We start from the raw sequence: 21,184 nt of genomic DNA on the forward strand, positions 1-21,184 counted from the left end.
CTTTTTGTATAAACCCGGTACTTTGTATTTGTACCCCTTTTTATATGAATCTGATATTTTGTTTTTGTACCCCTCTTTGTATGAATCCGATACTTTGTATTTGTACCCTTTTTTGTTTGAAAACCTTTTGTAATGAGTTCGTAATGTAAATGAACATAAACTATACCTATTATAGTCTATCAAAATGTTTGTAATGTATATGCAACCTAACTATACCTATTATAGTTTAGTATGTTTGTTTGTGGTGTATAAGCACCCTTTTCTATGTACGTCGAATGTATAGCAAAATATAAATATGTTTATCATGCCTTGTTTTGTACTATTGATAATGATGGAGGATTCTTACAATTCAGTGAGTATTTTCTGTTATACAATTATCCCACAACAAGAAACACATGTAAAATATGAAGTCATTAAAGATTAACACTTTGCTCAACATGTTACAAAGTGTGTTGAAAATTATAAGCTGTTATCTAGATTTTGACCTTTCTACACTGTTTTAGAAAAATTATAGAAAAATCATACGAAGTCAAAAACTGAATCCGTAAATTCTGAGAGTTCACAAAATATGTCTAGTTTATTCATAATTTTTATTATGATTTTTAGAAGTCTTTAACTTGTGTTAAAATGTTCATATTCACAGACTGGTCCGAATTCGTTTCTGAAATGATAGGCAGTTTTGTAAAAATCACCATAAATCGTAGAAAAATCGTATGTAGATATGCAAGTAGTCATTTTAAAGATATGAAGCTGAACTATTTGCATATTAAACAGTTTTGAAAGATATTAATTTTAAGATAGTCAAAACAGTCCGTGAATAAGACTCAACTTTTCTGATGAAAGTTGTTGTTTGAGTTTAGTTGTGTTCTTGGTGTTTTAACTTGTATTCCCCCCCCCCCTAAAACTTGAAGAAAACATGAAAATGAAGGGTTATGAACTCACCTTGAGTGATTTCAGTCGATGGATGATGGAGAAAAGGAGTGTTCAACTCAATAACACTTGGGAGATGCCTTGAAGATTTGAAGATCTAACACAAATGTGATGAAATTTGTGTAAGTAATCTATGATTTGGGAAGAAGAAAGTGAAATAATCATAAGGAGATAATATCACTTACCAAAAGTGAAAGAAAACTTGATGATCAGCCCTTGAATCTCGAATTTGAGAGAGAGAGAAGTGAGAGAGAAAGGTGTTTGTTCTTTGGTGGAAATGAGAGAAAATGAGAGAGGAGAGATGATGATTCTATCTTTTGTTCAAGTGTATGGCTGGAAGAAATGATGGGAAGGACGATGGAAGTGACCAGTTATGGTGGAAGGACAATGGTTGGTCATGGAGTGGGCATGGGGGTGGTTGCTTGTGTCATACACTAAGGCAAAGTCAACACTCCACCACAAGATCTTACTTAATAGATTTTATTCTTAAATAAGGATTTCCCTAAAAATATGCTGAATTTATGAATATATGGGGCCTTATATGTCAAAATATAAGTTTAGGTGAAAATCCCTCGTTAAAATAATTAAAAATGGGCTTAAAACGGAGTCGTGGTCGAAAACCGGGTGGAAAGTGGAAAATCCGAAGTCAGGGCGTGGTTCCGGTCTTAGCAGCCTTAGATCCACAGTGGTGGTTTGGTTGGTGAATTGGATCCGAGGGGGAAATGACTTTGGTCCGAGCAGGTACCGCAGGCGGACTCGTCAGGAGGGACCGCAGGCGAAGGTCGGATGTGGTGCTCCAGTTTCGGGTTCGGTTCGGCAGTGCGGGTCTTCATCAGCCTCGGTCCTCAGCAGATCCGGTCCGGTCCGATGGCTACGGCTACTCAAAGGTACTTCGGTCTTGGTTCTTGGGGCTTCGGCTCAAGGAGGGTTTGGTCCCTATAGAGAGACTTCGGCCCTAAAAGGCTATTTTCCAAGGTATCATCCCGTTTCGAATGGTTTTTCACCAAGTCAAGTGTCGGTATGACCCAAATGATTACAAAAAAATCAAAAGAGGTTTTGAGAGAGATTTGGGAGAGATTTCACATTCTTGGAGAGATTTGGGAGAGATTTGACATACTTGGAGAGATTTGGGAGAGATTTGACATACTTGGAGAGATTTGGGAGAGATTTCACATTCTTGGAGAGATTTCTCATACAAAGAGAGATTTGGGAGAGTTTTCACATTCTTGGAGAGATTTCTCATACAGAGAGAGATTTGGGAGAGATTTCACATTCTTGGAGAGATTTCTTCTACTTAGAGAGTTTTGGGAGAGTTAGAGTGAAAGAGATTTGGAGAGACTTCTTTTGTGACCTTTTTGAGTGTTTGGCTTTGAAACGCAAGGTTTGTAAACCTCGTTAAGTCTTGTTATGATTGTTATATGCCCCCGAGGGTTAAGGAATAATGTTTTATCGAGTAGTTTCATCACTTGCCCTGATTAGGGTTTAGAATTTCCGAACACGTGAAAACTCTAAGTGATACTTTGTATTAAGATTGCGAGTTGTTCAATAAGAAACATAATGGAAACCCTAATATACAAGGGTTAGATGAGTTGACCGGTTTGACTTGTTGCCTTTAGTTGACTTTGACTTGGCCAAAATTGACGGTTGTCACATCATCCCCCCGTTAGGAAGAATTTCGTCCCGAAATTAGCGTTTCGACTGGGACTTCAAGAATTTGGAGGAAAGATGGGGGAATTCTTCGTAGTACAAGGAATTGATATGGCGGGGACCAACCCGCCTGATGTTAATTGACGACTTTGGAATTTCTTATTGTAACTTGAGCTGAGTCAATTTAAAAGGAGTTATTGTTTTGGGATGATAGTGTATTCAATGTGTGCCTTTATGCTCCCTGTTTTATCCTTGGTATTACCACTATGAATATTTTATAATGTAATTTGTGAGTACTAGTATTACGAATGTTTCAACAAATTGTGACGAAATTTGCATTATAAGTCATACCAGTTCTTTTATAATCGCTTGGTGTAAACTAGTCGTATATAATTAAGATTGCAAGGGCATTCGGATGGGTGACCCCGCCTTAAGCCCACAACCAAACAAGGAACAGGAAATGAGGCAGAATCACACATTCTAAGTCCATAGAATCTTAATGATATATGACTATAATGTTTACACTAGCCATCATAGATTCACTAGTAAAAACCCTGCATTTTTATATAGAAGGTAAGACTTATTTGGGTTTTGACGTGTTCTCGAGATTTATGGTTGGCATTCTTTAATCGATGTTAGTTTTAGTAATAAAAAGAAATTTAGAATTTAAACGTCGATGTTAGAAACACGTACTGATATTTACGGGTGGTTCCTGGGTGGTCTCTCCTGCAGTGATCGCGAGCACCCTTCCACCATCACCGGTATTTCGTGCTCTTGGGCAATCCCTTTTAAAGTGTCCTGTTTCGCCGCACTTGTAACAGGTTGGGCTTACTCCAAAGCCAGGGACCTGGTTGATGGGTCGTGCTGGTGCCTTACAGAAACGGACGGTGTGCCCCTTTCTGTTGCAATTTTTGCAATGCATCTCTCGGCAAGCCCCAGTGTGATGGAAGTTACACTCGTTGCATTTCGGAAGGGTTCCAGCGTATTGTTTTACGGGCGCTGGTGTGGCGAGGGTCGTGGCAGCATGAACAGCAACACTTTGTTGCTTCTTAGTGAAGTCCTGGGCTGGTTGGTCCTTCTTGTTGTCCCATAACTTCCTTTTGTTGTTTCCTCCTCTTGCTTGATCCGGGGTGGTTATCGTAGTGTCATGGCTGGCACGATGGTCGATGAGTTGTTGTGCCAATTCCTTGGCACTCTCAAAGGTAGTTGGTCTTGAGGCCAACACACTATCTTGAATTTGGGGGGACAATCCCCAGAGGTATCGCTCCAAATTTTTGCTTTCCGGGGTGACCATAGCGGGACAAAGGAGTGCTAGATCACAAAATCAGACGGTATAGGTTGCAAGGTCAAAGTCTGTCATTTTGAGGTTCCACAGTTCTTGCTCTAGCTTTTGCACCTCGCCCCTTGGGCAATACTCTTTCAACATCCTTACCTTCAAGTCCTCCCAACTCATCGAGTTAGCCACTGTAAGCGTCAGTGACTTAACGTGGCCGTTCCACCAAGTAAGGGCCCGGCCGGAGAAAGTGCGAGCTGCGAATTTGACTTTGATTGCTTCGGGGCACGCACAGATCTCGAAGACAGACTCGGTCTTTTCGAACCACTGCATCAAATCGATGACTCCCCCGCTCCCATTGAATGAATCGGTCCATTTCAACCTAAACATTATGACATTAATATCCCCTAAACTTCATGACAAGCTGTCATCTCGGATCTAGTTTTTGAAAACTATTTGCACCCGGCGCTTAGCGCGAGTAAACAGCTAGTATATATATATATATATATATATATATATATATATATATATATATGTGTGTGTGTGTGTGTGTGTGTGTGTGTAGGTAGGTTCAAATGTTTCTCACATCTATTGTGTGCTAGAATGCACCAATAAAAATTTAGTAAAAACTATATGTATATTAAATGATATCCATACTTATAATTCATTTTTATGGAAACTAATTAAATTCGTCATTAATGCTAACAATAATATTCTTTCAGAATGAATTCGTATCTGTAAGAATGAGAGTGTATTCTAGCAGAATGAGAGTGTATTCTAGTATAATACACTCTCGTTCTTCATATTCCATGCAATTTTATTGTATTTTAAGTGAGTGAGTCCTAAAACAAAAAACGAACCCATACATAAAAACCTAGACGCGAATTCGTTCTGAAAGAATGTTATTGCTGACATTAATAACGAATTTAATTAGTTTCCATAAAAAGAAAATTATAATTATGGATATCATTCAATATACATAAAATTATGGAAATAATTTAATATATATTTTTATTTAATTAGATAATTATTTAATTTACTAAATTCATTCTAGCACACAATAAAGGTTATGAGATCCCATATTTTTTAGTTTTTATGAAAATTTAAATATTATATTTACAAAATTCATTTTTAAGGGTTGATCTGTATTTGTTTTGATTGTTTTGAAAACAACCGATTTTTATATTCAACCGAACCGGTTCCTAATCCAACCGACCGATCCAATTTGGTTTTCAAAACAGTGCTTTTAAAGTAAATAAAATTGATGTCGATTAACATAATATAAATATTGTTGGAACATTAATTAGCCTGAATAACACAACAAAAAACTCAAAATGACAATATCTTATCTTAAGTGTCGTATTCCCACATTCGCAGTTGGTGATATCGATTCATATCAATCTTAGAAATATAATATGTCAGATACAACGAAAAGGAATAAGTTATTGATCATGGGTAATATGTATCTTTTTTCTTCCCCAACACTTTATTCGGTCCTGTAGTCGTTATGCATTCACATTATGTTGTCTTTCTTCTAGACATATAAGATTGAAGTTCCAAGCTTGGTTTTTGCTTCCAATAATTAGAATAGTTCGGTCCTCCATCGACTCTGAACCTGATCCCCTATGCCATATCCGACGTTTCAATCACATATAGATGAATAACCGGTGAGTGTTACAACATGGTGTGGTTTTATTTTAGTTTCTTTTGGACTATTTTCTTGATTTGTGCATGTTATCCCCAATGACACTTATTTTAGGTGAATACTAATATTATTTAAAGTTTTCATTTTTGTAATTTAATTTAAAATAAATTATATAAAAAATTAGTGACTTAAATGTCACATGAGTGCCACCTCGACGACATGTTGATACCATATAAGTTGTAACCTTAAACCTGTTATAGACCACAACATTTACACTAGTTGGTTATCAATCTGAACATTAAAAATAAGATTGCATGTTCGAGTAGATAAGTTGTTATAAATATAGTTGGGGATACTTGGTTTAAAATGTGCATGACCGTGGTCATGCACATTTTAAACCAAGTATCCCCCAACTATCGTATGCTATGAGATTACTAAGAGAATAAGTTGTTTAGCAATGCGAATACGTCCAACCTTACAAGAATATCGTCAATTTCATGCATTCTCGTTAATTATTATTATTTTTTGTTCTCATACATCGATTTTCACTCATTTTCATTCTGACAAAATACGACCCAATAAAACATTCTGACAGAAATGAGAATAATAATAGTAAGTGTATAATAACCTTATAGATGATTTAATTAGTGAGAATGTATGTTAATGACAATAGTTATGTAAGATTGAACGTATTTATATTATCAAACAACATATTTTATTTATCATTCTCATAACATACGATAGATGTACAATAATTAGTTAGAATACTTGAACCTAGCTCTCTCTCTCTCTCTTTTTTTTTCTCTCTCTCTCTCTCTCTCTCTATATATATATATATATATATATATATATATATATATATATATATATATATATATATATATATATTCAACAACCTGATAATTTTTTTTATCTTTTTGACATTTTGTTTTCTATTTTTATTTTATAATTTTACTTATTTATGGTTTTTTAATGTTTTTATTTATTTTGATTCAAATAAATAAACTTAAATTCGATAAACCATATCGAAACCTTTTTTTTTCTTAATTATGAAATGAAACGTTAATGTTTTTTTTTTAATTTAATGTTGTCATGGTTTTTTTTTTACTTTGATGCTCCATAGTTAATATCGTTAGCAACTTTATGTTTGCATTTATCATTATCATTATTTCACCTTTTGTTTATATATATATATATATATATATTTAGTTATTTATTATTCTTCTATTGTTTTTATTTATTTTGATTCAAGTAATGAAAAATAGAAAAACAAAAAAACAAAAACTCAAACACCAAAGTTGTAAAATACTCTAATATATTAATATATTTTACACTATTCATATTTTTTGGTTTTTTTCGATTTTTTTTATTTAATTTTGGTTATTTATGGTTTTCGTAACTTTTTTTTATTTTGATTTGTGTAAATAAAAAAGTTATGTTTATTTTCTTTATTTATATTTGTAAATATAATTATTTTATTTACGCGAATCAACATAAAAAAAGTTATAAAAACCATAAATAACCAAAATTATTAAAAAAAAAAAACCAAAAAAAACTCAAACACCAAAATTGTAATATACTCTAATATATTCATACATTTTACATTTTTTGGAAAAGGTCAAAAAAAATTTATCAAGTTGATGAAAAATAAATCGAAACAACGAAAAAAATAAAAATAGGAAATAATTAAAAAATAATATGAAAAAAATAAAAAAAAATAATACTAAAGAGTAAAAAAAAACAAAAAAAAAACAAAAAAAGATGAAAATGTAAAATGTATTAATATATTAGAGTATATTAGAATTTGGTGTTTGAGTTTTATTTTTTGTTTTTTTATTTTTCATTACTTGAATCAAAATAAATAAAAACAATAGATGAATAATAAATAATTAAAATTATAACAAAAATAGAAAACAAAATGTCAAATAATGATAATGATAAATGCAAACATAAATTTGCTAACGATATTAACTATGGATCATCCAAAAACAACATGAACAATAACGAAATAAAATTTAAAAAAAAATAAAAAATAAAATAAAAAAATAAAAAAACATTAACGCTTCAATTCACAAATAAAAAAAATTAAAGAAAAAATAATTTCGACATGGTTTATCGAATTTAAGTTTATTTACTTGAATCAAAATAAATAAAAATATAACAAAAAAAAACCATAAATAACTAAAACTATAAAATAAAAATAGAAAACAAAATGTCAAAATGATAAAAAAAAAATTATCAAATGGTTGAAATTATATATATATATATATATATATATATATATATATAGTTTATATTTATAATTTATATATGTACAAAATGCGAAATTTATAATTTATATATATAAAATTTCAAATTTAGAAAATTACACGAATGGTCTTTGAGGTTTGTAGTGTATTGCAATATTGGTATAATGGCAAAATAGTCTTTTCATTAAAACCTAACAGCTGAAAAGTTAGATTTAACGGAAGGAGGACTTTTCATGTAATTTTACAAACTACAGGGACCAGTCGCTTGACTTTTTGCTAGGAAGTCCTCAAAGTCGATATTCTATAAACCACAGGGACCAATTGTGAATTTTTTTTCCTAATAAATTATCTATGGTTTTATATTAGGGGACTCACTCACTCACATGACAAGATTAGTCAACTAACATACGAGTATTAATGATTATGTGGATTAAATGGAATAAATGTGTAGTTGGAATTGTCTTATTAGTTGTTGAAATGAAATCTTTTCAGCAAAAAAACTTGAAGGATCGGATTTGTTGATTATACCATAGTTAGTTGTGTATTTCAGTTTTGATCAATTGATTCGTGTTTTGCGAAAAAAATAGCTCTGTTATACTTATAGTTTTTTTAATAAGATTAAGAAGAAAATACTAGATCTAGAGTTTACAAATTACATGATTTATAAAATGATAAAATGAGATACTATGTGATATGTTTTTTTTTTTCGTGTATACTTATTTATTTCTAGGCTAACTTTCATTGTATTATGTTATTTTTTTCAGTAAAAACAAGAAAAAATGTGTCGAAGCCCTATAATATTATCTCACAACCTGTTTTGGATTAAGATAAAGTTGGAGTACGGAATTTTTTTATTTAATATATTTTTGATTTGAAACTCCCAAATCTCTTTAACGTATGAATTTTCAAAAAAAATTGCATCTTGTTAGACCTCATATTTGCGCAACAAGATTTTGGGTTATGTCTCCGTTATGGAAAACTGAAAAACCGATTAGTTTTGGTATCAACTTATATAATTTTCCAGTTTACGTTTGAGTTTAAGAAAAATATCATAGCAATATATTAAGTCAATGTGAAGTTGTGAACACCATATTTAAAACGACTTGCATACAAACAACTAGTTTGAAATCAGTAATGGAATTAAGAATAATATTGCAATTAATAAACTATACAACGCTTGGCATATGATTTAATAAAAATATTATTTTATAGATCAGACATCATACTGTTAAGTGAAAGAAAGTTAACCAAAGTCAAAACTGTCAAAATTGATAATTGTTGGTAATGTTTACATTTTATTAACCAAAAACAAACAAGTAAAAAACATTAAAAGCTTTCCATAAACGTTACCGTATAGTACTATAACTTAAACTAAAGATATTCTAATTGTTTTCTAGAAAAAGGAAACAAACATATATAATATATGATACATATACATCACGTTTGAACCCAATATTGTTGCGATCATAATCATAATCACAAATCTAGACCCTAAAGCGTTGAAAATCATACGCATCATGTGTGGACTCCTAATTTAATTCATCGCAGACTTCCACCTACTACTATAATAACGCCAACGATGTTCCCCACTCTTCACTTCAACGCCACTCTATGTATAAATTCCATTCATACCCGCATTCCTCCATTACTCCAACCCTCTCTCCCACTCAAACCTCAATCAGACTCACACGATACAATCACACTCAATTTAATGGAGTAGACACTATACACGGCTGAATCTGTCAAATTTCAGGTATAAATCTCAGTTATTCTAGTTTAAACCTCCAATTTTGACATATCTGGTTTGCCATTTCAATACACAGGTTATTTTAATGTTTTTGGTTATAATAATCTGTCGGTTGCAGATGATATAGTATTATAGTGATTTGAGACGTATTTCTTTTTTTGTTATTCGGAGATTATCGATGATGATTCAAAAATTATAACGGTTTCATGGTGCAATTGCCTTGGTTGACTGGTGTTGTTCTTTGGAAATCTGGATGATTGAATATTGTTGTTAATAGATTCCGTTCAGTGCTCATGCTGTTTGATGTTGTTTGTCGTGGAAACTTGCAAATTTGGTACTAAACTTAATTGTTTCCTCTGGTTTTACTGTGACTTCATGATGTTACCTATTCGAGATATATTGATTTTTGAGAATATGTATACAAATGTGTTATGAACGTATGATATGATATCTAGCCAATCTAGGGCATGTATATCAAGTTAAGATTGGTTTCACCCATTCAATTATGTGAATAACTTTTACTCCTATTTTGTTATCTTCAGTGAAGAAATACCTAGAGAGAGCTAGATTCTACACGTTGGTGGAGTTGTTATGGAGTTCTTTCAGGCTCTCATCCAGAAACAACATTCAATTGCATGGTTTTGGATCTTATTACTAGTTTGTGTACTGAATGGGAAAACAACAATCTCAGCTTCTAATTACTTAGTAGGACTTGGAAGCTATGACATCACAGGGCCTGCTGCTGATGTCAACATGATGGGCTATGCAAACTCAGATCAAACTGCATCTGGCATCCATTTTCGGCTGCGAGCTCGTGCATTTATTGTTGCAGAGCCACAGGGAAACCGTGTGGTATTTGTAAATCTTGATGCTTGCATGGCCTCACAGCTTATAACCATCAAAGTCCTAGAGAGGTTGAAGGCAAGGTATTTTAATACTTTACTGTAGTTCTAATGTTCTATACTTCTATCTTTACTTCTTAAAACTTATAATTGGTGATGAAGTTATAGTCTTTATAGCTAGTTACAAATAAAACATCTTTTTTTGCTCTATAGGTATGGGGATTTATACACAGAAAAGAACGTTGCCATTAGTGGTATACACACCCATGCAGGCCCTGGAGGTTATCTGCAATATGTGGTGTATATTGTTACATCTTTAGGATTCGTACGCCAATCCTTTGATGTAATAGTTGATGGCATTGAACAAAGCATCATTCGTGCTCATGAAAACCTTCATCCTGGATCAGTTTTTGTAAACAAAGGTAAAAATATCTTACTTTTGTTACCATTATAAACTGTGGGCCATTTATTTATATGATAATTTTGGTATAAAACTTGCAGGAGAGATCTTGGATGCGGGTGTGAATCGTAGCCCTAGCTCTTATCTTAACAATCCTGCAACAGAAAGGGCAAAGTACAAGTATGATGTGGATAAAGAAATGACACTTTTGAAGTTTGTAGATGATCAGTGGGGTCCAGTGGGTGCCTTTAACTGGTTTGCTACTCATGGGACTTCAATGAGTCGTACAAATGAGTTAATCAGTGGGGACAATAAAGGAACAGCTGCACGCCTCATGGAAGATTGGTTCAATCAGAAACGTGTTAGTGAAAATGAAAACCCACGAAGAGTCTCCAATATTGTTCAAGTTTCACAAACAAACCGTAAGTTTATTAAAATAATTACCAGTTAAAATTGTTTATTTTTAATCTTATGGTGTTTTTATACAGACCATGAGTTGCTGGAACTCGCTTCTTCATTTCAGTCAACTTCAGGTCAACCAACAACCAAGTATTTGAGCATATCAAGACGTGTTAGAAGTGTTCTTAGATCTGCAGATAGGCCGATATTTGTATCTGCTTTTTGTCAATCGAATTGTGGGGATGTGAGTCCAAATGTGCTTGGGGCTTTTTGCACAGATACTGGGGTACCCTGTGATTTTAATCATAGTACTTGTGGTGGGAAGAATGAGTTGTGTTATGGAAGAGGACCAGGGTTTGTGTTTTTATTTTTTTATACATTATAATCCTTCTCTTGATGTGTTTTTAACTTTTTATTTTATTTTATGTATGAATCTTGAATTTTTTCAATTAATGACAGATACCCAGATGAATTTGAAAGCACGCGTATAATTGGGGAGAGACAATTCAAGAAAGCTGCTGATCTTTTTAACAGTGCTGCTGAAAAGTTAAATGGAAAGATTGATTTTCGTCACAGTTATTTGGATTTTTCACAGCTTGTGGTGAAAAAAGGAGGGAATGAGAGTGTTAAAACATGTCCTGCTGCCATGGGATTTGCATTTGCAGCTGGAACAACTGATGGGCCTGGGGCTTTTGATTTTAAGCAAGGGGACAACACTGTAAGTTAAAACGAATCATGGTTTTATGAGTTTTTTCAATTTTGTTACAAGTATATTTGAAAATTTTAAATTACTTTTTAGGGGAATCCATTTTGGAAATTGGTGAGGAACTTGCTAAAAACACCAAGTCAGGAGCAAAAAGACTGTCAACAGCCAAAGCCTATTTTGCTTGATACAGGAGAAATGAAGGTGCCATATGATTGGGCGGTGAGTATCATATTTTTTTTCTCAAAATTCCCATAAAATTACAAAAATGGTAACATTTGAATTTATATAACATTTTTTTTTTTGTCTTTGACAGCCATCAATTCTCCCAGTTCAAATATTAAAGATAGGGCAGATGGTGATTCTCAGTGTACCTGGAGGTATATGATAGATGAACAATTTAGATATTTAAACAATAATCAAACACTTTTAAATTTTTTGTAACTTTTAAATCTAAATTGATTAATTATAACATTGTTGAAAAATAACAGAATTTACAACTATGGCTGGGAGGCGATTGCGTGATGCTGTTAGTGCTGTTTTTAAAGGAAAAGTTCATGTTGTCATAGCTGGTTTAACTAATACCTACTCTCAATATATTACCACTTTTGAGGAGTATGAGATGCAAAGATATGAGGTAACTTAATTGATGATTTGTTCAATAAATTTACATTTGTTACAAGGGGACTCGACAAGCTTTCTAGGACTATTTTCCATGATCAGAATGAGGAGGGTATTCCCGTATTTTGCACACCTATCCCACCTTTTTTGGTAGGACAAAAAATCTTGCCTTTTTGGGTAGGACAAAAAGTTTTAATTTTTTGTCTCATTGTTTCAGACAATTTTTATCTATTGACATCGGTTTCAGTCTAATGTACGTCAAACAAAGTACAAAATTGTATGTGCATAAGTGACCATGAATATTTTATGTTTTTTTATAAGGGAGCTTCTACGCTATACGGTCCGCATACTCTAAGCGCCTACATTCAGGAGTTCACAAAGCTCGCAACCGCTATTGTCACCGGAAAAACTGTAGAAGCGGGCCCACCACCACCGGATCTACTAAGCAAGCAGATAGGCTTGCTACCACCCGTGGTGGTGGACTCAACCCCACTGGGAGTCAAATTCGGGGATGTCAGTACTGACGTCCCTCAAAATTCCACCTTTAAAAAAGGTGACACGCTGACCGTTGTGTTTTGGTCAGCGTGCCCTAGAAACGATCTCATGACTGAAGGGACATTTGCTTTAGTGGAGTTGCTTCAAGGGCAGGACACGTGGGTCCCGGTTTATGATGATGATGATATTTGCCTTCGGTTTAAGTGGTCAAGGCCTTCAAAGCTTAGTGCTCAAAGTCATGCTACTATAGAATGGCGGATCCCACAATCAACTGTTCCCGGGGTTTATAGGGTGAGCCATTTTGGTGCATCTAAAAGTCTATTCGGTTCCATTAGCCATTTTAGTGGCTCATCGAGTGCTTTTGTGGTTAAGTAATTTTTGGACTGTTTTAACAATTTGAGATTAAAAACTTGTTATTCCATAAATTCATTGTACACGAGCTCATGTATCATGTAATTTATGTGTTCATACAACTAAGTTAAATATATCATAAAGATCTCCACTTCTTATAAAATCATCTTACAAATTTTTTAATATTCATAAAGAAAGGGGAAATATTCTACACTTGTTTGTGTTTAAGATTCATTCTAAACAAATGTTATAATGGTCATTTATTGTTATTCGGCGGAACATAAATTACTTGGCAATAAATTCTTGATGAAACAACAGGGCATAATGTTGGGCAAAATGCAAGAAACAACAATGTAGTTTCTTATAGTTCCTAATTATAGCATTGTTTCCTTATTACAACAAAATTTTACCCATTATAGCATTGAGATTTGAATTATCCTGACATGACACAAATTAGCATGATTTTATGTAATGTCATTGTTATGTGATAGAAAGTGTATTTTTTATTATTATAAAAACTGTCCATATTGGATATTTAAAAAGTAATTGCAGCCAAAATGAGAAAAAGGAAGCACAAGCCAGATGATTTTGCATTCATCACTAATTGTAACTTCCATCACTTCAAAAAAATGGACAAATTGGATATAAAAATAGAATTCAACCATTTTGCAATCTTGATGTTTACTCACAAATAAGTTAGTTATTTTGGATTCTTTCGAAAAAAAAGATTGTTATTATGTTCATTAGATGGAGTATGAAAGTGTTAGAAGTGAGTGAAAAGGATATGAAAGAGATTAGGACTTCCACATTCCGCTATAAAGTTACATGACATTATATAAAACATATCAACTTGGGTCATGTCCTAAAAAAATGATAAAAGTGTACTATATGAACGGTCTATACCGAATATTTTTCAAAACCCATAAATCATGAATCACTACTAATGAACCATAGACCTTCTTCTATATGGAATTTTACACGTTAACTCTTCTATGTCATGATTGTATTAAATAATGGTGTAAATCTCATATGATATGGACATTTTATTATAAAAAATAAAGTAAATTACATGTATTTCTATAAGTATAGGTGCGTTTTGTAATTTTGGTGTCTCAAGATTCTCTTGTATTTTTGTCCATATTTGAAGTTTTTGAGTTTCAAATAAAATGACTATATTTGCTCCCAAAATATAGCTTCTTTTTGCAAACATTGCCTAAAAAATATCTTAACTTGTATTATGTCATTATATTCAAATCTCATTATTATAATATTTTTTTATAAATAATATACAATATTCTGATAAAAAAGTTGAAAGTACAACAAAAAAAAGTATAAATTTATAATAAAAATAAATATATGTTTGTTTCCCCTTTTAAGTTTTTAGGAAAACTTAAAAATAATTTTAGAACATGAAAGACAGGAATACTCTTTGCACCTCTGACCTGTGAGTCAAATCCAACAAGCACAACTCTCCGGAAACAATTCGAATTTCAGCATGGTGTTTAGGTTTTAACCTGCCGGAAAAATTCTTCATTCCCAGACGTTATTCTCTCCGATCTCTGCAAATTTTGCCATATCCGATTTAGTCCAAGAGTAATCGAATAGAGAGGTCCATTGAGCGAGGTGTACGCAGTAGCAGTAGCCATAGTAGTTACACCATAAGCTGAAATGTCAGTTCAGGACTATCTAGATAAGCACACGCTCTCTCGGAAGATTGAAGACGCTGTCAATGCTGCTGTTAGGGCAAAAACTCCCGATCCCGTTCTATTCATTGTGAGCTTTTTCTAATCTTTCTAATCACTTCTTAAGTTTTGAATTTGCAATCAGCTCGATTATTGTCATAAGAAGATTATACTAACCTTAAAACCACGTCGATTATCATCCTAAACATTTAATTTGCTTGTTTATGTATAGTCTAATCATATGCGGAAAGCTGTTCCTTCGGTGATAACCAAGGTTAAAGCGAGGCAAATTCTTGATAGTAGAGGAATTCCAACTGTTGAAGTTGATTTGTATACCAATAAAGGAATGTTCAGAGCGTCTGTTCCAAGTGGTGCTCCTACTGGAATGTAAATTCTTTATAATTAGTCTATATTTTTTAAATACAAGATGGTAAATACATATATATGATCCTTAATTGTTACATAATACAGGTATGAAGCTATTGAGTTACGTGATGGAGATAAATCCACATATCTTGGAAATGGTGTGAGCAAAGCTGTTAAGAATATCAATGAGAAGATATCTGAAGCTATAGTTGGCATGGATCCAATCCTTCAGAACCAAATTGATCAGGCAATGATAGATCTGGACAAAACTGAGAAAAAGGTAGCTATCCAAACTGCAATTATAACATTTTTTCTGGTATCATCTTATATGTTTTAATCATTTATGATGTATCCAGGGTGAACTTGGAGCAAATGCAATATTAGCAGTGTCAATTGCTGCTTGCAGAGCTGGAGCTGCTGAAAAGGATGTTCCACTTTACAAACATATTGCTGAACTTTCTGGAAGAGGAAGCAATGTTCTTCCTGTTCCTGCCTTCACTCTAATAAGTGGAGGAAAACATGCTGGGAACAATTTGGCTATACGAGTAAGCTGATGTTTTATATATTAATATATGTGATCAATTCCCATTTCTCAATGTAGTTAAATCTTCTGAGAATTTTGTTTTAATATGATCAGGAGATTATGATTCTTCCAGTTGGGGCACAAAGATTTGAGGAGGCAATGCAAATGGGATCTGAAACATATCATCATTTGAAGGTGAGTTGCTCATCATACCAATCCATTGTGTCATTCTCATCCTATCTTCTTTTTAAAAAATTGTTATCTGTTGAAATGCAGGCTGTTATTGCAGAGAAATATGGTGCACATGGATGTAATGTTGGTGAAGATGGTGGCCTTGCTCCTGATATCACCAGGCATGTCTATTGTCTTCTGATTAATATGATGTGATCTTTTTACCTCAATTTATGATTTTGGTATTCTATTTTTGCAGCTTTAGAGAAGGACTAGATCTTGTTATGGAGGCAATTGGTAGAACAGGGTATATTGATAAACTAAAGATTGCAGTTGACATTGCTGCTACTGATTTTTGCATAGGTAATATTACAAATCTATAACTCTTTTAACTATAGTTTTTGAAAATACAAAACAAAAAAACTTGACATCTATATTACTCTTGATTTTAGGTTCAAAGTATGACTTAGATTTCAAATCTCCAAGAAAGTCGGGACAAAACTTTAAATCAGGAGAAGATATGATTGAGATTTATAAGGAACTATGTAGAGGTATATGAACATGTTGTCACGTTTTATGAGACAATGATTCATTAATTTTGACTTATTTTGGTTTTTTAGACTATCCTATTGTGTCTATCGAGGATCCATTTGACAAGGAGGATTGGGAACAAGTGAAGTATTTTTCAGGGCTTGGAATTTGCCAGGTTTGTTTATGAATCCTTATTATGTTGGCTGGTTTAGAGTATGTTTTTGGAAAGAATTGGATTATGAAGAAATTGTAATTTGTTACACATTTGGTTGGAAGGAAACTGAACTGAATTTAACAATAAAAGTTGATTAACTTTCTAAAGTTTTCACTTTTAATATAATTTCAAGTAGATTACATTTTTGGTCCCTGGTTACAGTTGACTTTTACAATTTTGGTCCTTATTTGAGTTTTCATAATGTTTTTGGTTGCTGTTCCAAGTGAGAATGACTACTTTTTGTCCCAAAAATAGTCATTTTTCTTGGAACAGGGACCAATAACATTACAAAAAACTCAATACGGACCAAATTTGCAAGAAGAAACTTTTTAGAACTCAAAAAAAAAAAAACAGCTAATACTCGGTGACAAATTACAATGAGGAAGAATGTAATTGAATTCCATGAAACACGAATTTGATGAAAATGAATTGCATCCATTTGGCAACCAAACACACCATTAAATGGAATCTTGAATTCCAATTCCATCGGAATCCACGAACCAAACACACCATTAAATGTCTTACATGACTATTATTTTATATGCAGGTTGTTGGAGATGACTTGTTGATGTCAAATCCTAAACGTGTTGAAAGAGCCATCCAAGAACATGCTTGCAATGCACTTCTTCTCAAGGTTAAATAAATAAAAAAAAATCCTAAATGAGTATTAGTTAAATATGTAAAAAGTAAAAACACGTCTCAACAAGGACAAAATGGGAAAATGATGTATACAAAAATGAATGTTAAGTGTTAAGAATAATTTGTAAAGAAACACACACATGCAGGTGAACCAAGTTGGGAGTGTGACAGAAGCCATTGAAGTAGTGAAGATGGCAAAAGATGGTAACTGGGGTGTGGTAATATCACAAAGAAGTGGAGAAACAGATGATTCTTTTTTAGCTGATTTATCAGTGGGTCTTGGCACGGGTCAGATAAAAGCAGGTGCACCTTGTAGAGGAGAGCGCTTAGCCAAGTACAATCAGGTTCGTTTTTTTTTTTTTTTTAGTCATTCTGTCCAAATTAAGTCAAAAAAATTAACACCCATGGCCATGTGTAGCTGTTGAGATTAAGTGCTTAACACATTGAGTAAAAAAGAAACAAGCACTTAGTCCAGAGTCTCCAGAATATTAGGAGGATATGTGGGGTTTAATAATAATCTCAAGTTTTGTGCAGTTAATTAGAATTGAAGAAGAGATTGGGGATCAAGCAAGATATGTTGGTGACGACTGGAGGCATTCCTGAACACTTTCAACTTTCAATGCAAAGGTAATACCGATACCAGTTTGTTGTGTCATAATCTTTCTTTTCTAGATCTGATTTGTATGGAGGAGTGTTTTGTGTTGTGTTATCATTGTGTAAACAAAATTTTCATGTAAAACTGAAACCAATCTTAGTCATTTATAAATTGCACATGTTGTTACCTTCAAGTTGTTATTACTCATTATACTACTACCCTTTCCCTGCACAAGCATATAAATGATATAATATGTGTAAAATACGATTGATTAAACCAGAAACTAGGGTATTCTTTGTTTTCTTTGTTTAATGTTTTTGGATCTTTGACTCGACTATTATTAAGGTTCCCGGGCTATATAATTTATATAGCACATTTGAGTTTAAACATGGGGTATGTCAAATCAGGTACTAATTAAATGAACAAATTTGACTTGATTTTTAAAAATTAAATAATTTTTGCAACTAATACAATAATATTATAAATAATAATAATAAATAATCTTTATGCGGCTTAAATGACAGAAGAAACATAGACATAAACAAAAAGACAGGTCTCGCACTGGTCCCAAAAAAAAAACTGAGTCTGGACCGAAAAAAGATAGGTTCGAAAAAGAAAAAACCGGATCAGCCCAAGGCCATCTGGGACCGACCAATTTGAAAAAAAAATAGACCGTTCCGAGACCGGTTTCAATAAAAGATCAGACCATTCCAAGACCGATGCGAGACCGTTCTAAAAAACCGAAGCTAAAGTTTATTTACATATAATTTTTGTTTTTCATTACATATTTTTTAATAACACGTTATCTGACTTCGAAAAAACTCAAAACCGAACCGAAAACCCACCAAAACTAAACTGAAAAGGGGCATGCAAAGAACGCGAGACCAGTCCCAATTTGGCCAAAAAAAAATTAGCGTGAGACTGGTCTGAAAAAATACCAGACCATTACAAGACCGTTTTAAAAACACCATACGGTTTCGAAACCGAAACCGGTCTAGAACCACGGTTATTGTGCATAGCTAGAAGGAAGATGTTTGTTTGGATCTACAATCTAAAGCCCATTTTCGGTTTATTTTTCGTTTTTCAATTTTAAGTTTTTTGTTCTTTTATTTTTATTTTTGGGTTTCTTCATTAAAAATGTTGAAAATTCATAAAAAAGAAACAAGTTATATACTAAAAAAAATAACACAACAATTTAACAATGCTTATTTTATTTTTTAATGAAAACCATAAATACATGACAATTATTTGTAACATACTTGACCAATTGAGCTTTGTATATAAAACGACATCATTTGGGTATTTTAGTTTGATTAGGTTTTTTGGTTTATATAATAAGTCAAACCTAAAAGTTATTTGTTTTTTTTAAAAAAAAAAAAAAAACAATAACTCTTGCTTATTAAAAAGGTTCAGTCTTTTGGTGTTTAGTTTTCTTTGCACAACCCTGGCCAGGCTGACAGGCTCTATCAATGAGATAAGTTGATTCATGTGAATTTTACACCAAGCTTGAAGTAAAAGTCAAACTTAGAACAAATTCATCTAAAACGCTTTAATCCCAAACAATGAATACAAAAATCGGCTTCAATTACAAAAACAGATTCAAATGTGGTAGAAATAAGAGTACCAATACCAAGTAGCAATTTTATAAAAAACAAAACATACACCTCATATAAGCCTGAAAAATCCTAACAAAATGATTAAAAAAAAGTAGCATAAAGAAAACTTGGCTAAGTTCAGGCGAGTACATAGTACACAATATACTTTCAACTAGCAAACAACTAACAAAGCATTTAGTATTTTAGTTCTCACAGCTCACTTGTGTCTTGTTGATTCAAGATTTGTTCTCTTCATCATCTTCTTCAATCTTAGGAGCCAAATAAAACCTAATGTACCCCATCTCTGCAATCTTGTACTCCACCACTACAGGAAGCTCTGAAGACAAACTGATTGTCACAGTACTCGATAATGGAGTTGCCTTTGTAAACGAGTTCATGTATCTTAATGCAAATGTCAAAGACACAGGCTCATTCATCTCAATAACTGTCGCCTCTTCTGGCTGCAAATTCATCTTTTTAACAAATTTTCATTCTAAAACTATTTATGATACAAAGAGTAGTTAGTATACATACCTTATCTACTGTAGTGTTCTGCCTACAAACAACATTTGCAGTTCCAATATCACCTCTTGTTGAAAACTTCACACCTTCTTTCGTCACAGAAATCACAACTGCAAGCAAAATCAGCTTCTTAAGTTTATACATTTGTAATCTTTGATTGATTCAAAGAACCAGGAGTAGAGACAACGAATCACATCCAAGTAAGGACGAAAGAGCTACCTGTATCACCAATACTACTGAGATCTTTACAGATCCTTGCAAACTCAGCTGAAGGCATTCGAACAATGGCATGGTACTCTGCTTCAGGAATTCCAAGGTGCTCACTATCAATGTCCATCAGTTTCATCTCAAAATCAGCAATCTTATCTTGAGCTGCAGAAAATACTCTCGAATTTTAGCTTCTAAAATAAGATATAATCAGGATCTAGCATCTATAAATCCAAATCTTCGTCATTGACATGATATAACTTCAGAGAATTGACAAAAACTTCATACAAGCTATATAACTCTGATTAAAAGGTATGCAAACAAAACCATCAAATTGATGGTGAACACAATTAGGAATTGAAACAGCAACTTACTAGGGCTTTCAAACATGAAAGTAACGGTGTCGCTACCGTCGTCGGCCTTGAGAGTGATGATGTCATCATTACCGGCGCACCTCAGCATCTTGGACATGTTGCTGAGGTTCATGCCCATAGATAGGTTACGATCACATCGGTAGTGTTCAAATCCTTCGGATCTAAGAAGGAGCGACACCAGCGCTACGTGACTCGAGTCCATCGCCTGAAGCGAAAACCCGGTGGCGGAGCAGTCAAAGTTGGCATCGTTGACCAGGTCCTTGATCGACTCCATCACTTTCTTCAGGAGACTCCCCTGAACTAGCCTTAGCTCCAACATTTTTCCGGCGACAGATGAACTTTCCGGTTGAGAAACTAGGGTTAGGGCTCAATAAAAAACGCGGGGAAACCAAAATGTCAAGATGGGTAGCAAGGGTTTTGGGTTTTATAGTAAAATGTATTCCCGCCACAATTTTTTTCATCG

At 33.2% G+C, this 21,184-nt stretch overlaps 3 protein-coding genes across 3 annotated transcripts; 2 read left to right on the top strand and 1 right to left on the bottom strand.

Moving 5' to 3' along the window:
* Positions 1–9,261: 9,261 nt before the first annotated feature.
* On the top strand, positions 9,262–13,465 carry LOC145131399 (neutral ceramidase 2-like). Its single transcript, XM_079066088.1, has 10 exons — positions 9,262–9,497; positions 10,034–10,417; positions 10,547–10,755; positions 10,835–11,155; positions 11,222–11,486; positions 11,592–11,850; positions 11,932–12,057; positions 12,152–12,215; positions 12,327–12,472; positions 12,778–13,465. The coding sequence occupies exons 2-10, from the start codon at positions 10,083–10,085 to the stop codon at positions 13,324–13,326; spliced, it is 2,274 nt and encodes a 757-aa protein (XP_078922214.1). The 5' UTR covers positions 9,262–9,497; positions 10,034–10,082; the 3' UTR covers positions 13,327–13,465.
* A 1,227-nt stretch (positions 13,466–14,692) lies between these two features.
* LOC145132531 (cytosolic enolase 3-like) lies at positions 14,693–18,216 on the top strand. The gene is made up of 12 exons (XM_079067342.1): positions 14,693–15,075; positions 15,217–15,371; positions 15,456–15,630; positions 15,707–15,895; positions 15,988–16,068; positions 16,150–16,226; positions 16,304–16,407; positions 16,497–16,595; positions 16,665–16,750; positions 17,337–17,423; positions 17,575–17,772; positions 17,963–18,216. The coding sequence occupies exons 1-12, from the start codon at positions 14,971–14,973 to the stop codon at positions 18,029–18,031; spliced, it is 1,425 nt and encodes a 474-aa protein (XP_078923468.1). The 5' UTR covers positions 14,693–14,970; the 3' UTR covers positions 18,032–18,216.
* Positions 18,217–19,586: 1,370 nt separating this feature from the next.
* LOC145129386 (DNA sliding clamp PCNA) lies at positions 19,587–21,132 on the bottom strand. The gene is made up of 4 exons (XM_079064079.1): positions 20,722–21,132; positions 20,360–20,512; positions 20,153–20,250; positions 19,587–20,079 (listed from the first exon to the last, which is right to left on the bottom strand). Exons 1-4 carry the CDS (start codon positions 21,038–21,040, stop codon positions 19,855–19,857), a joined length of 795 nt encoding a protein of 264 aa, XP_078920205.1. The 5' UTR covers positions 21,041–21,132; the 3' UTR covers positions 19,587–19,854.
* Between the last annotated feature and the right edge of the window lie 52 nt (positions 21,133–21,184).

The sequence above is a fragment of the Lactuca virosa genome, chromosome 8 (assembly GCF_052849685.1).
Source record: "Lactuca virosa cultivar CGN04683 chromosome 8, Lactuca_virosa_CGN04683_v6, whole genome shotgun sequence".
Lineage (NCBI taxonomy): Eukaryota > Viridiplantae > Streptophyta > Magnoliopsida > Asterales > Asteraceae > Lactuca > Lactuca virosa.

What these genes read in the sequence shown, in the direction of transcription:
- LOC145131399 (XM_079066088.1), top strand. Translation starts at nt 10,083, where the DNA reads ATGGAGTTCTTTCAGGCTCTCATCCAGAAACAACATTCAATTGCATGG. An exon ending in TGTTATGGAAGAGGACCAGG is followed by an intron (nt 11,487 to 11,591) that starts GTTTGTGTTTTT and finishes AATTAATGACAG; the next exon opens with ATACCCAGATGAATTTGAAA. An exon ending in GATTCTCAGTGTACCTGGAG is followed by an intron (nt 12,216 to 12,326) that starts GTATATGATAGA and finishes GAAAAATAACAG; the next exon opens with AATTTACAACTATGGCTGGG.
- LOC145132531 (XM_079067342.1), top strand. Translation starts at nt 14,971, where the DNA reads ATGTCAGTTCAGGACTATCTAGATAAGCACACGCTCTCTCGGAAGATT. An exon ending in CCGATCCCGTTCTATTCATT is followed by an intron (nt 15,076 to 15,216) that starts GTGAGCTTTTTC and finishes GTTTATGTATAG; the next exon opens with TCTAATCATATGCGGAAAGC. An exon ending in TGCTACTGATTTTTGCATAG is followed by an intron (nt 16,408 to 16,496) that starts GTAATATTACAA and finishes TCTTGATTTTAG; the next exon opens with GTTCAAAGTATGACTTAGAT.
- LOC145129386 (XM_079064079.1), bottom strand. Translation starts at nt 21,040, where the DNA reads ATGTTGGAGCTAAGGCTAGTTCAGGGGAGTCTCCTGAAGAAAGTGATG. An exon ending in TTTCATGTTTGAAAGCCCTA is followed by an intron (nt 20,513 to 20,721) that starts GTAAGTTGCTGT and finishes TATTTTCTGCAG; the next exon opens with CTCAAGATAAGATTGCTGAT. An exon ending in CAGTAGTATTGGTGATACAG is followed by an intron (nt 20,251 to 20,359) that starts GTAGCTCTTTCG and finishes TTTTGCTTGCAG; the next exon opens with TTGTGATTTCTGTGACGAAA.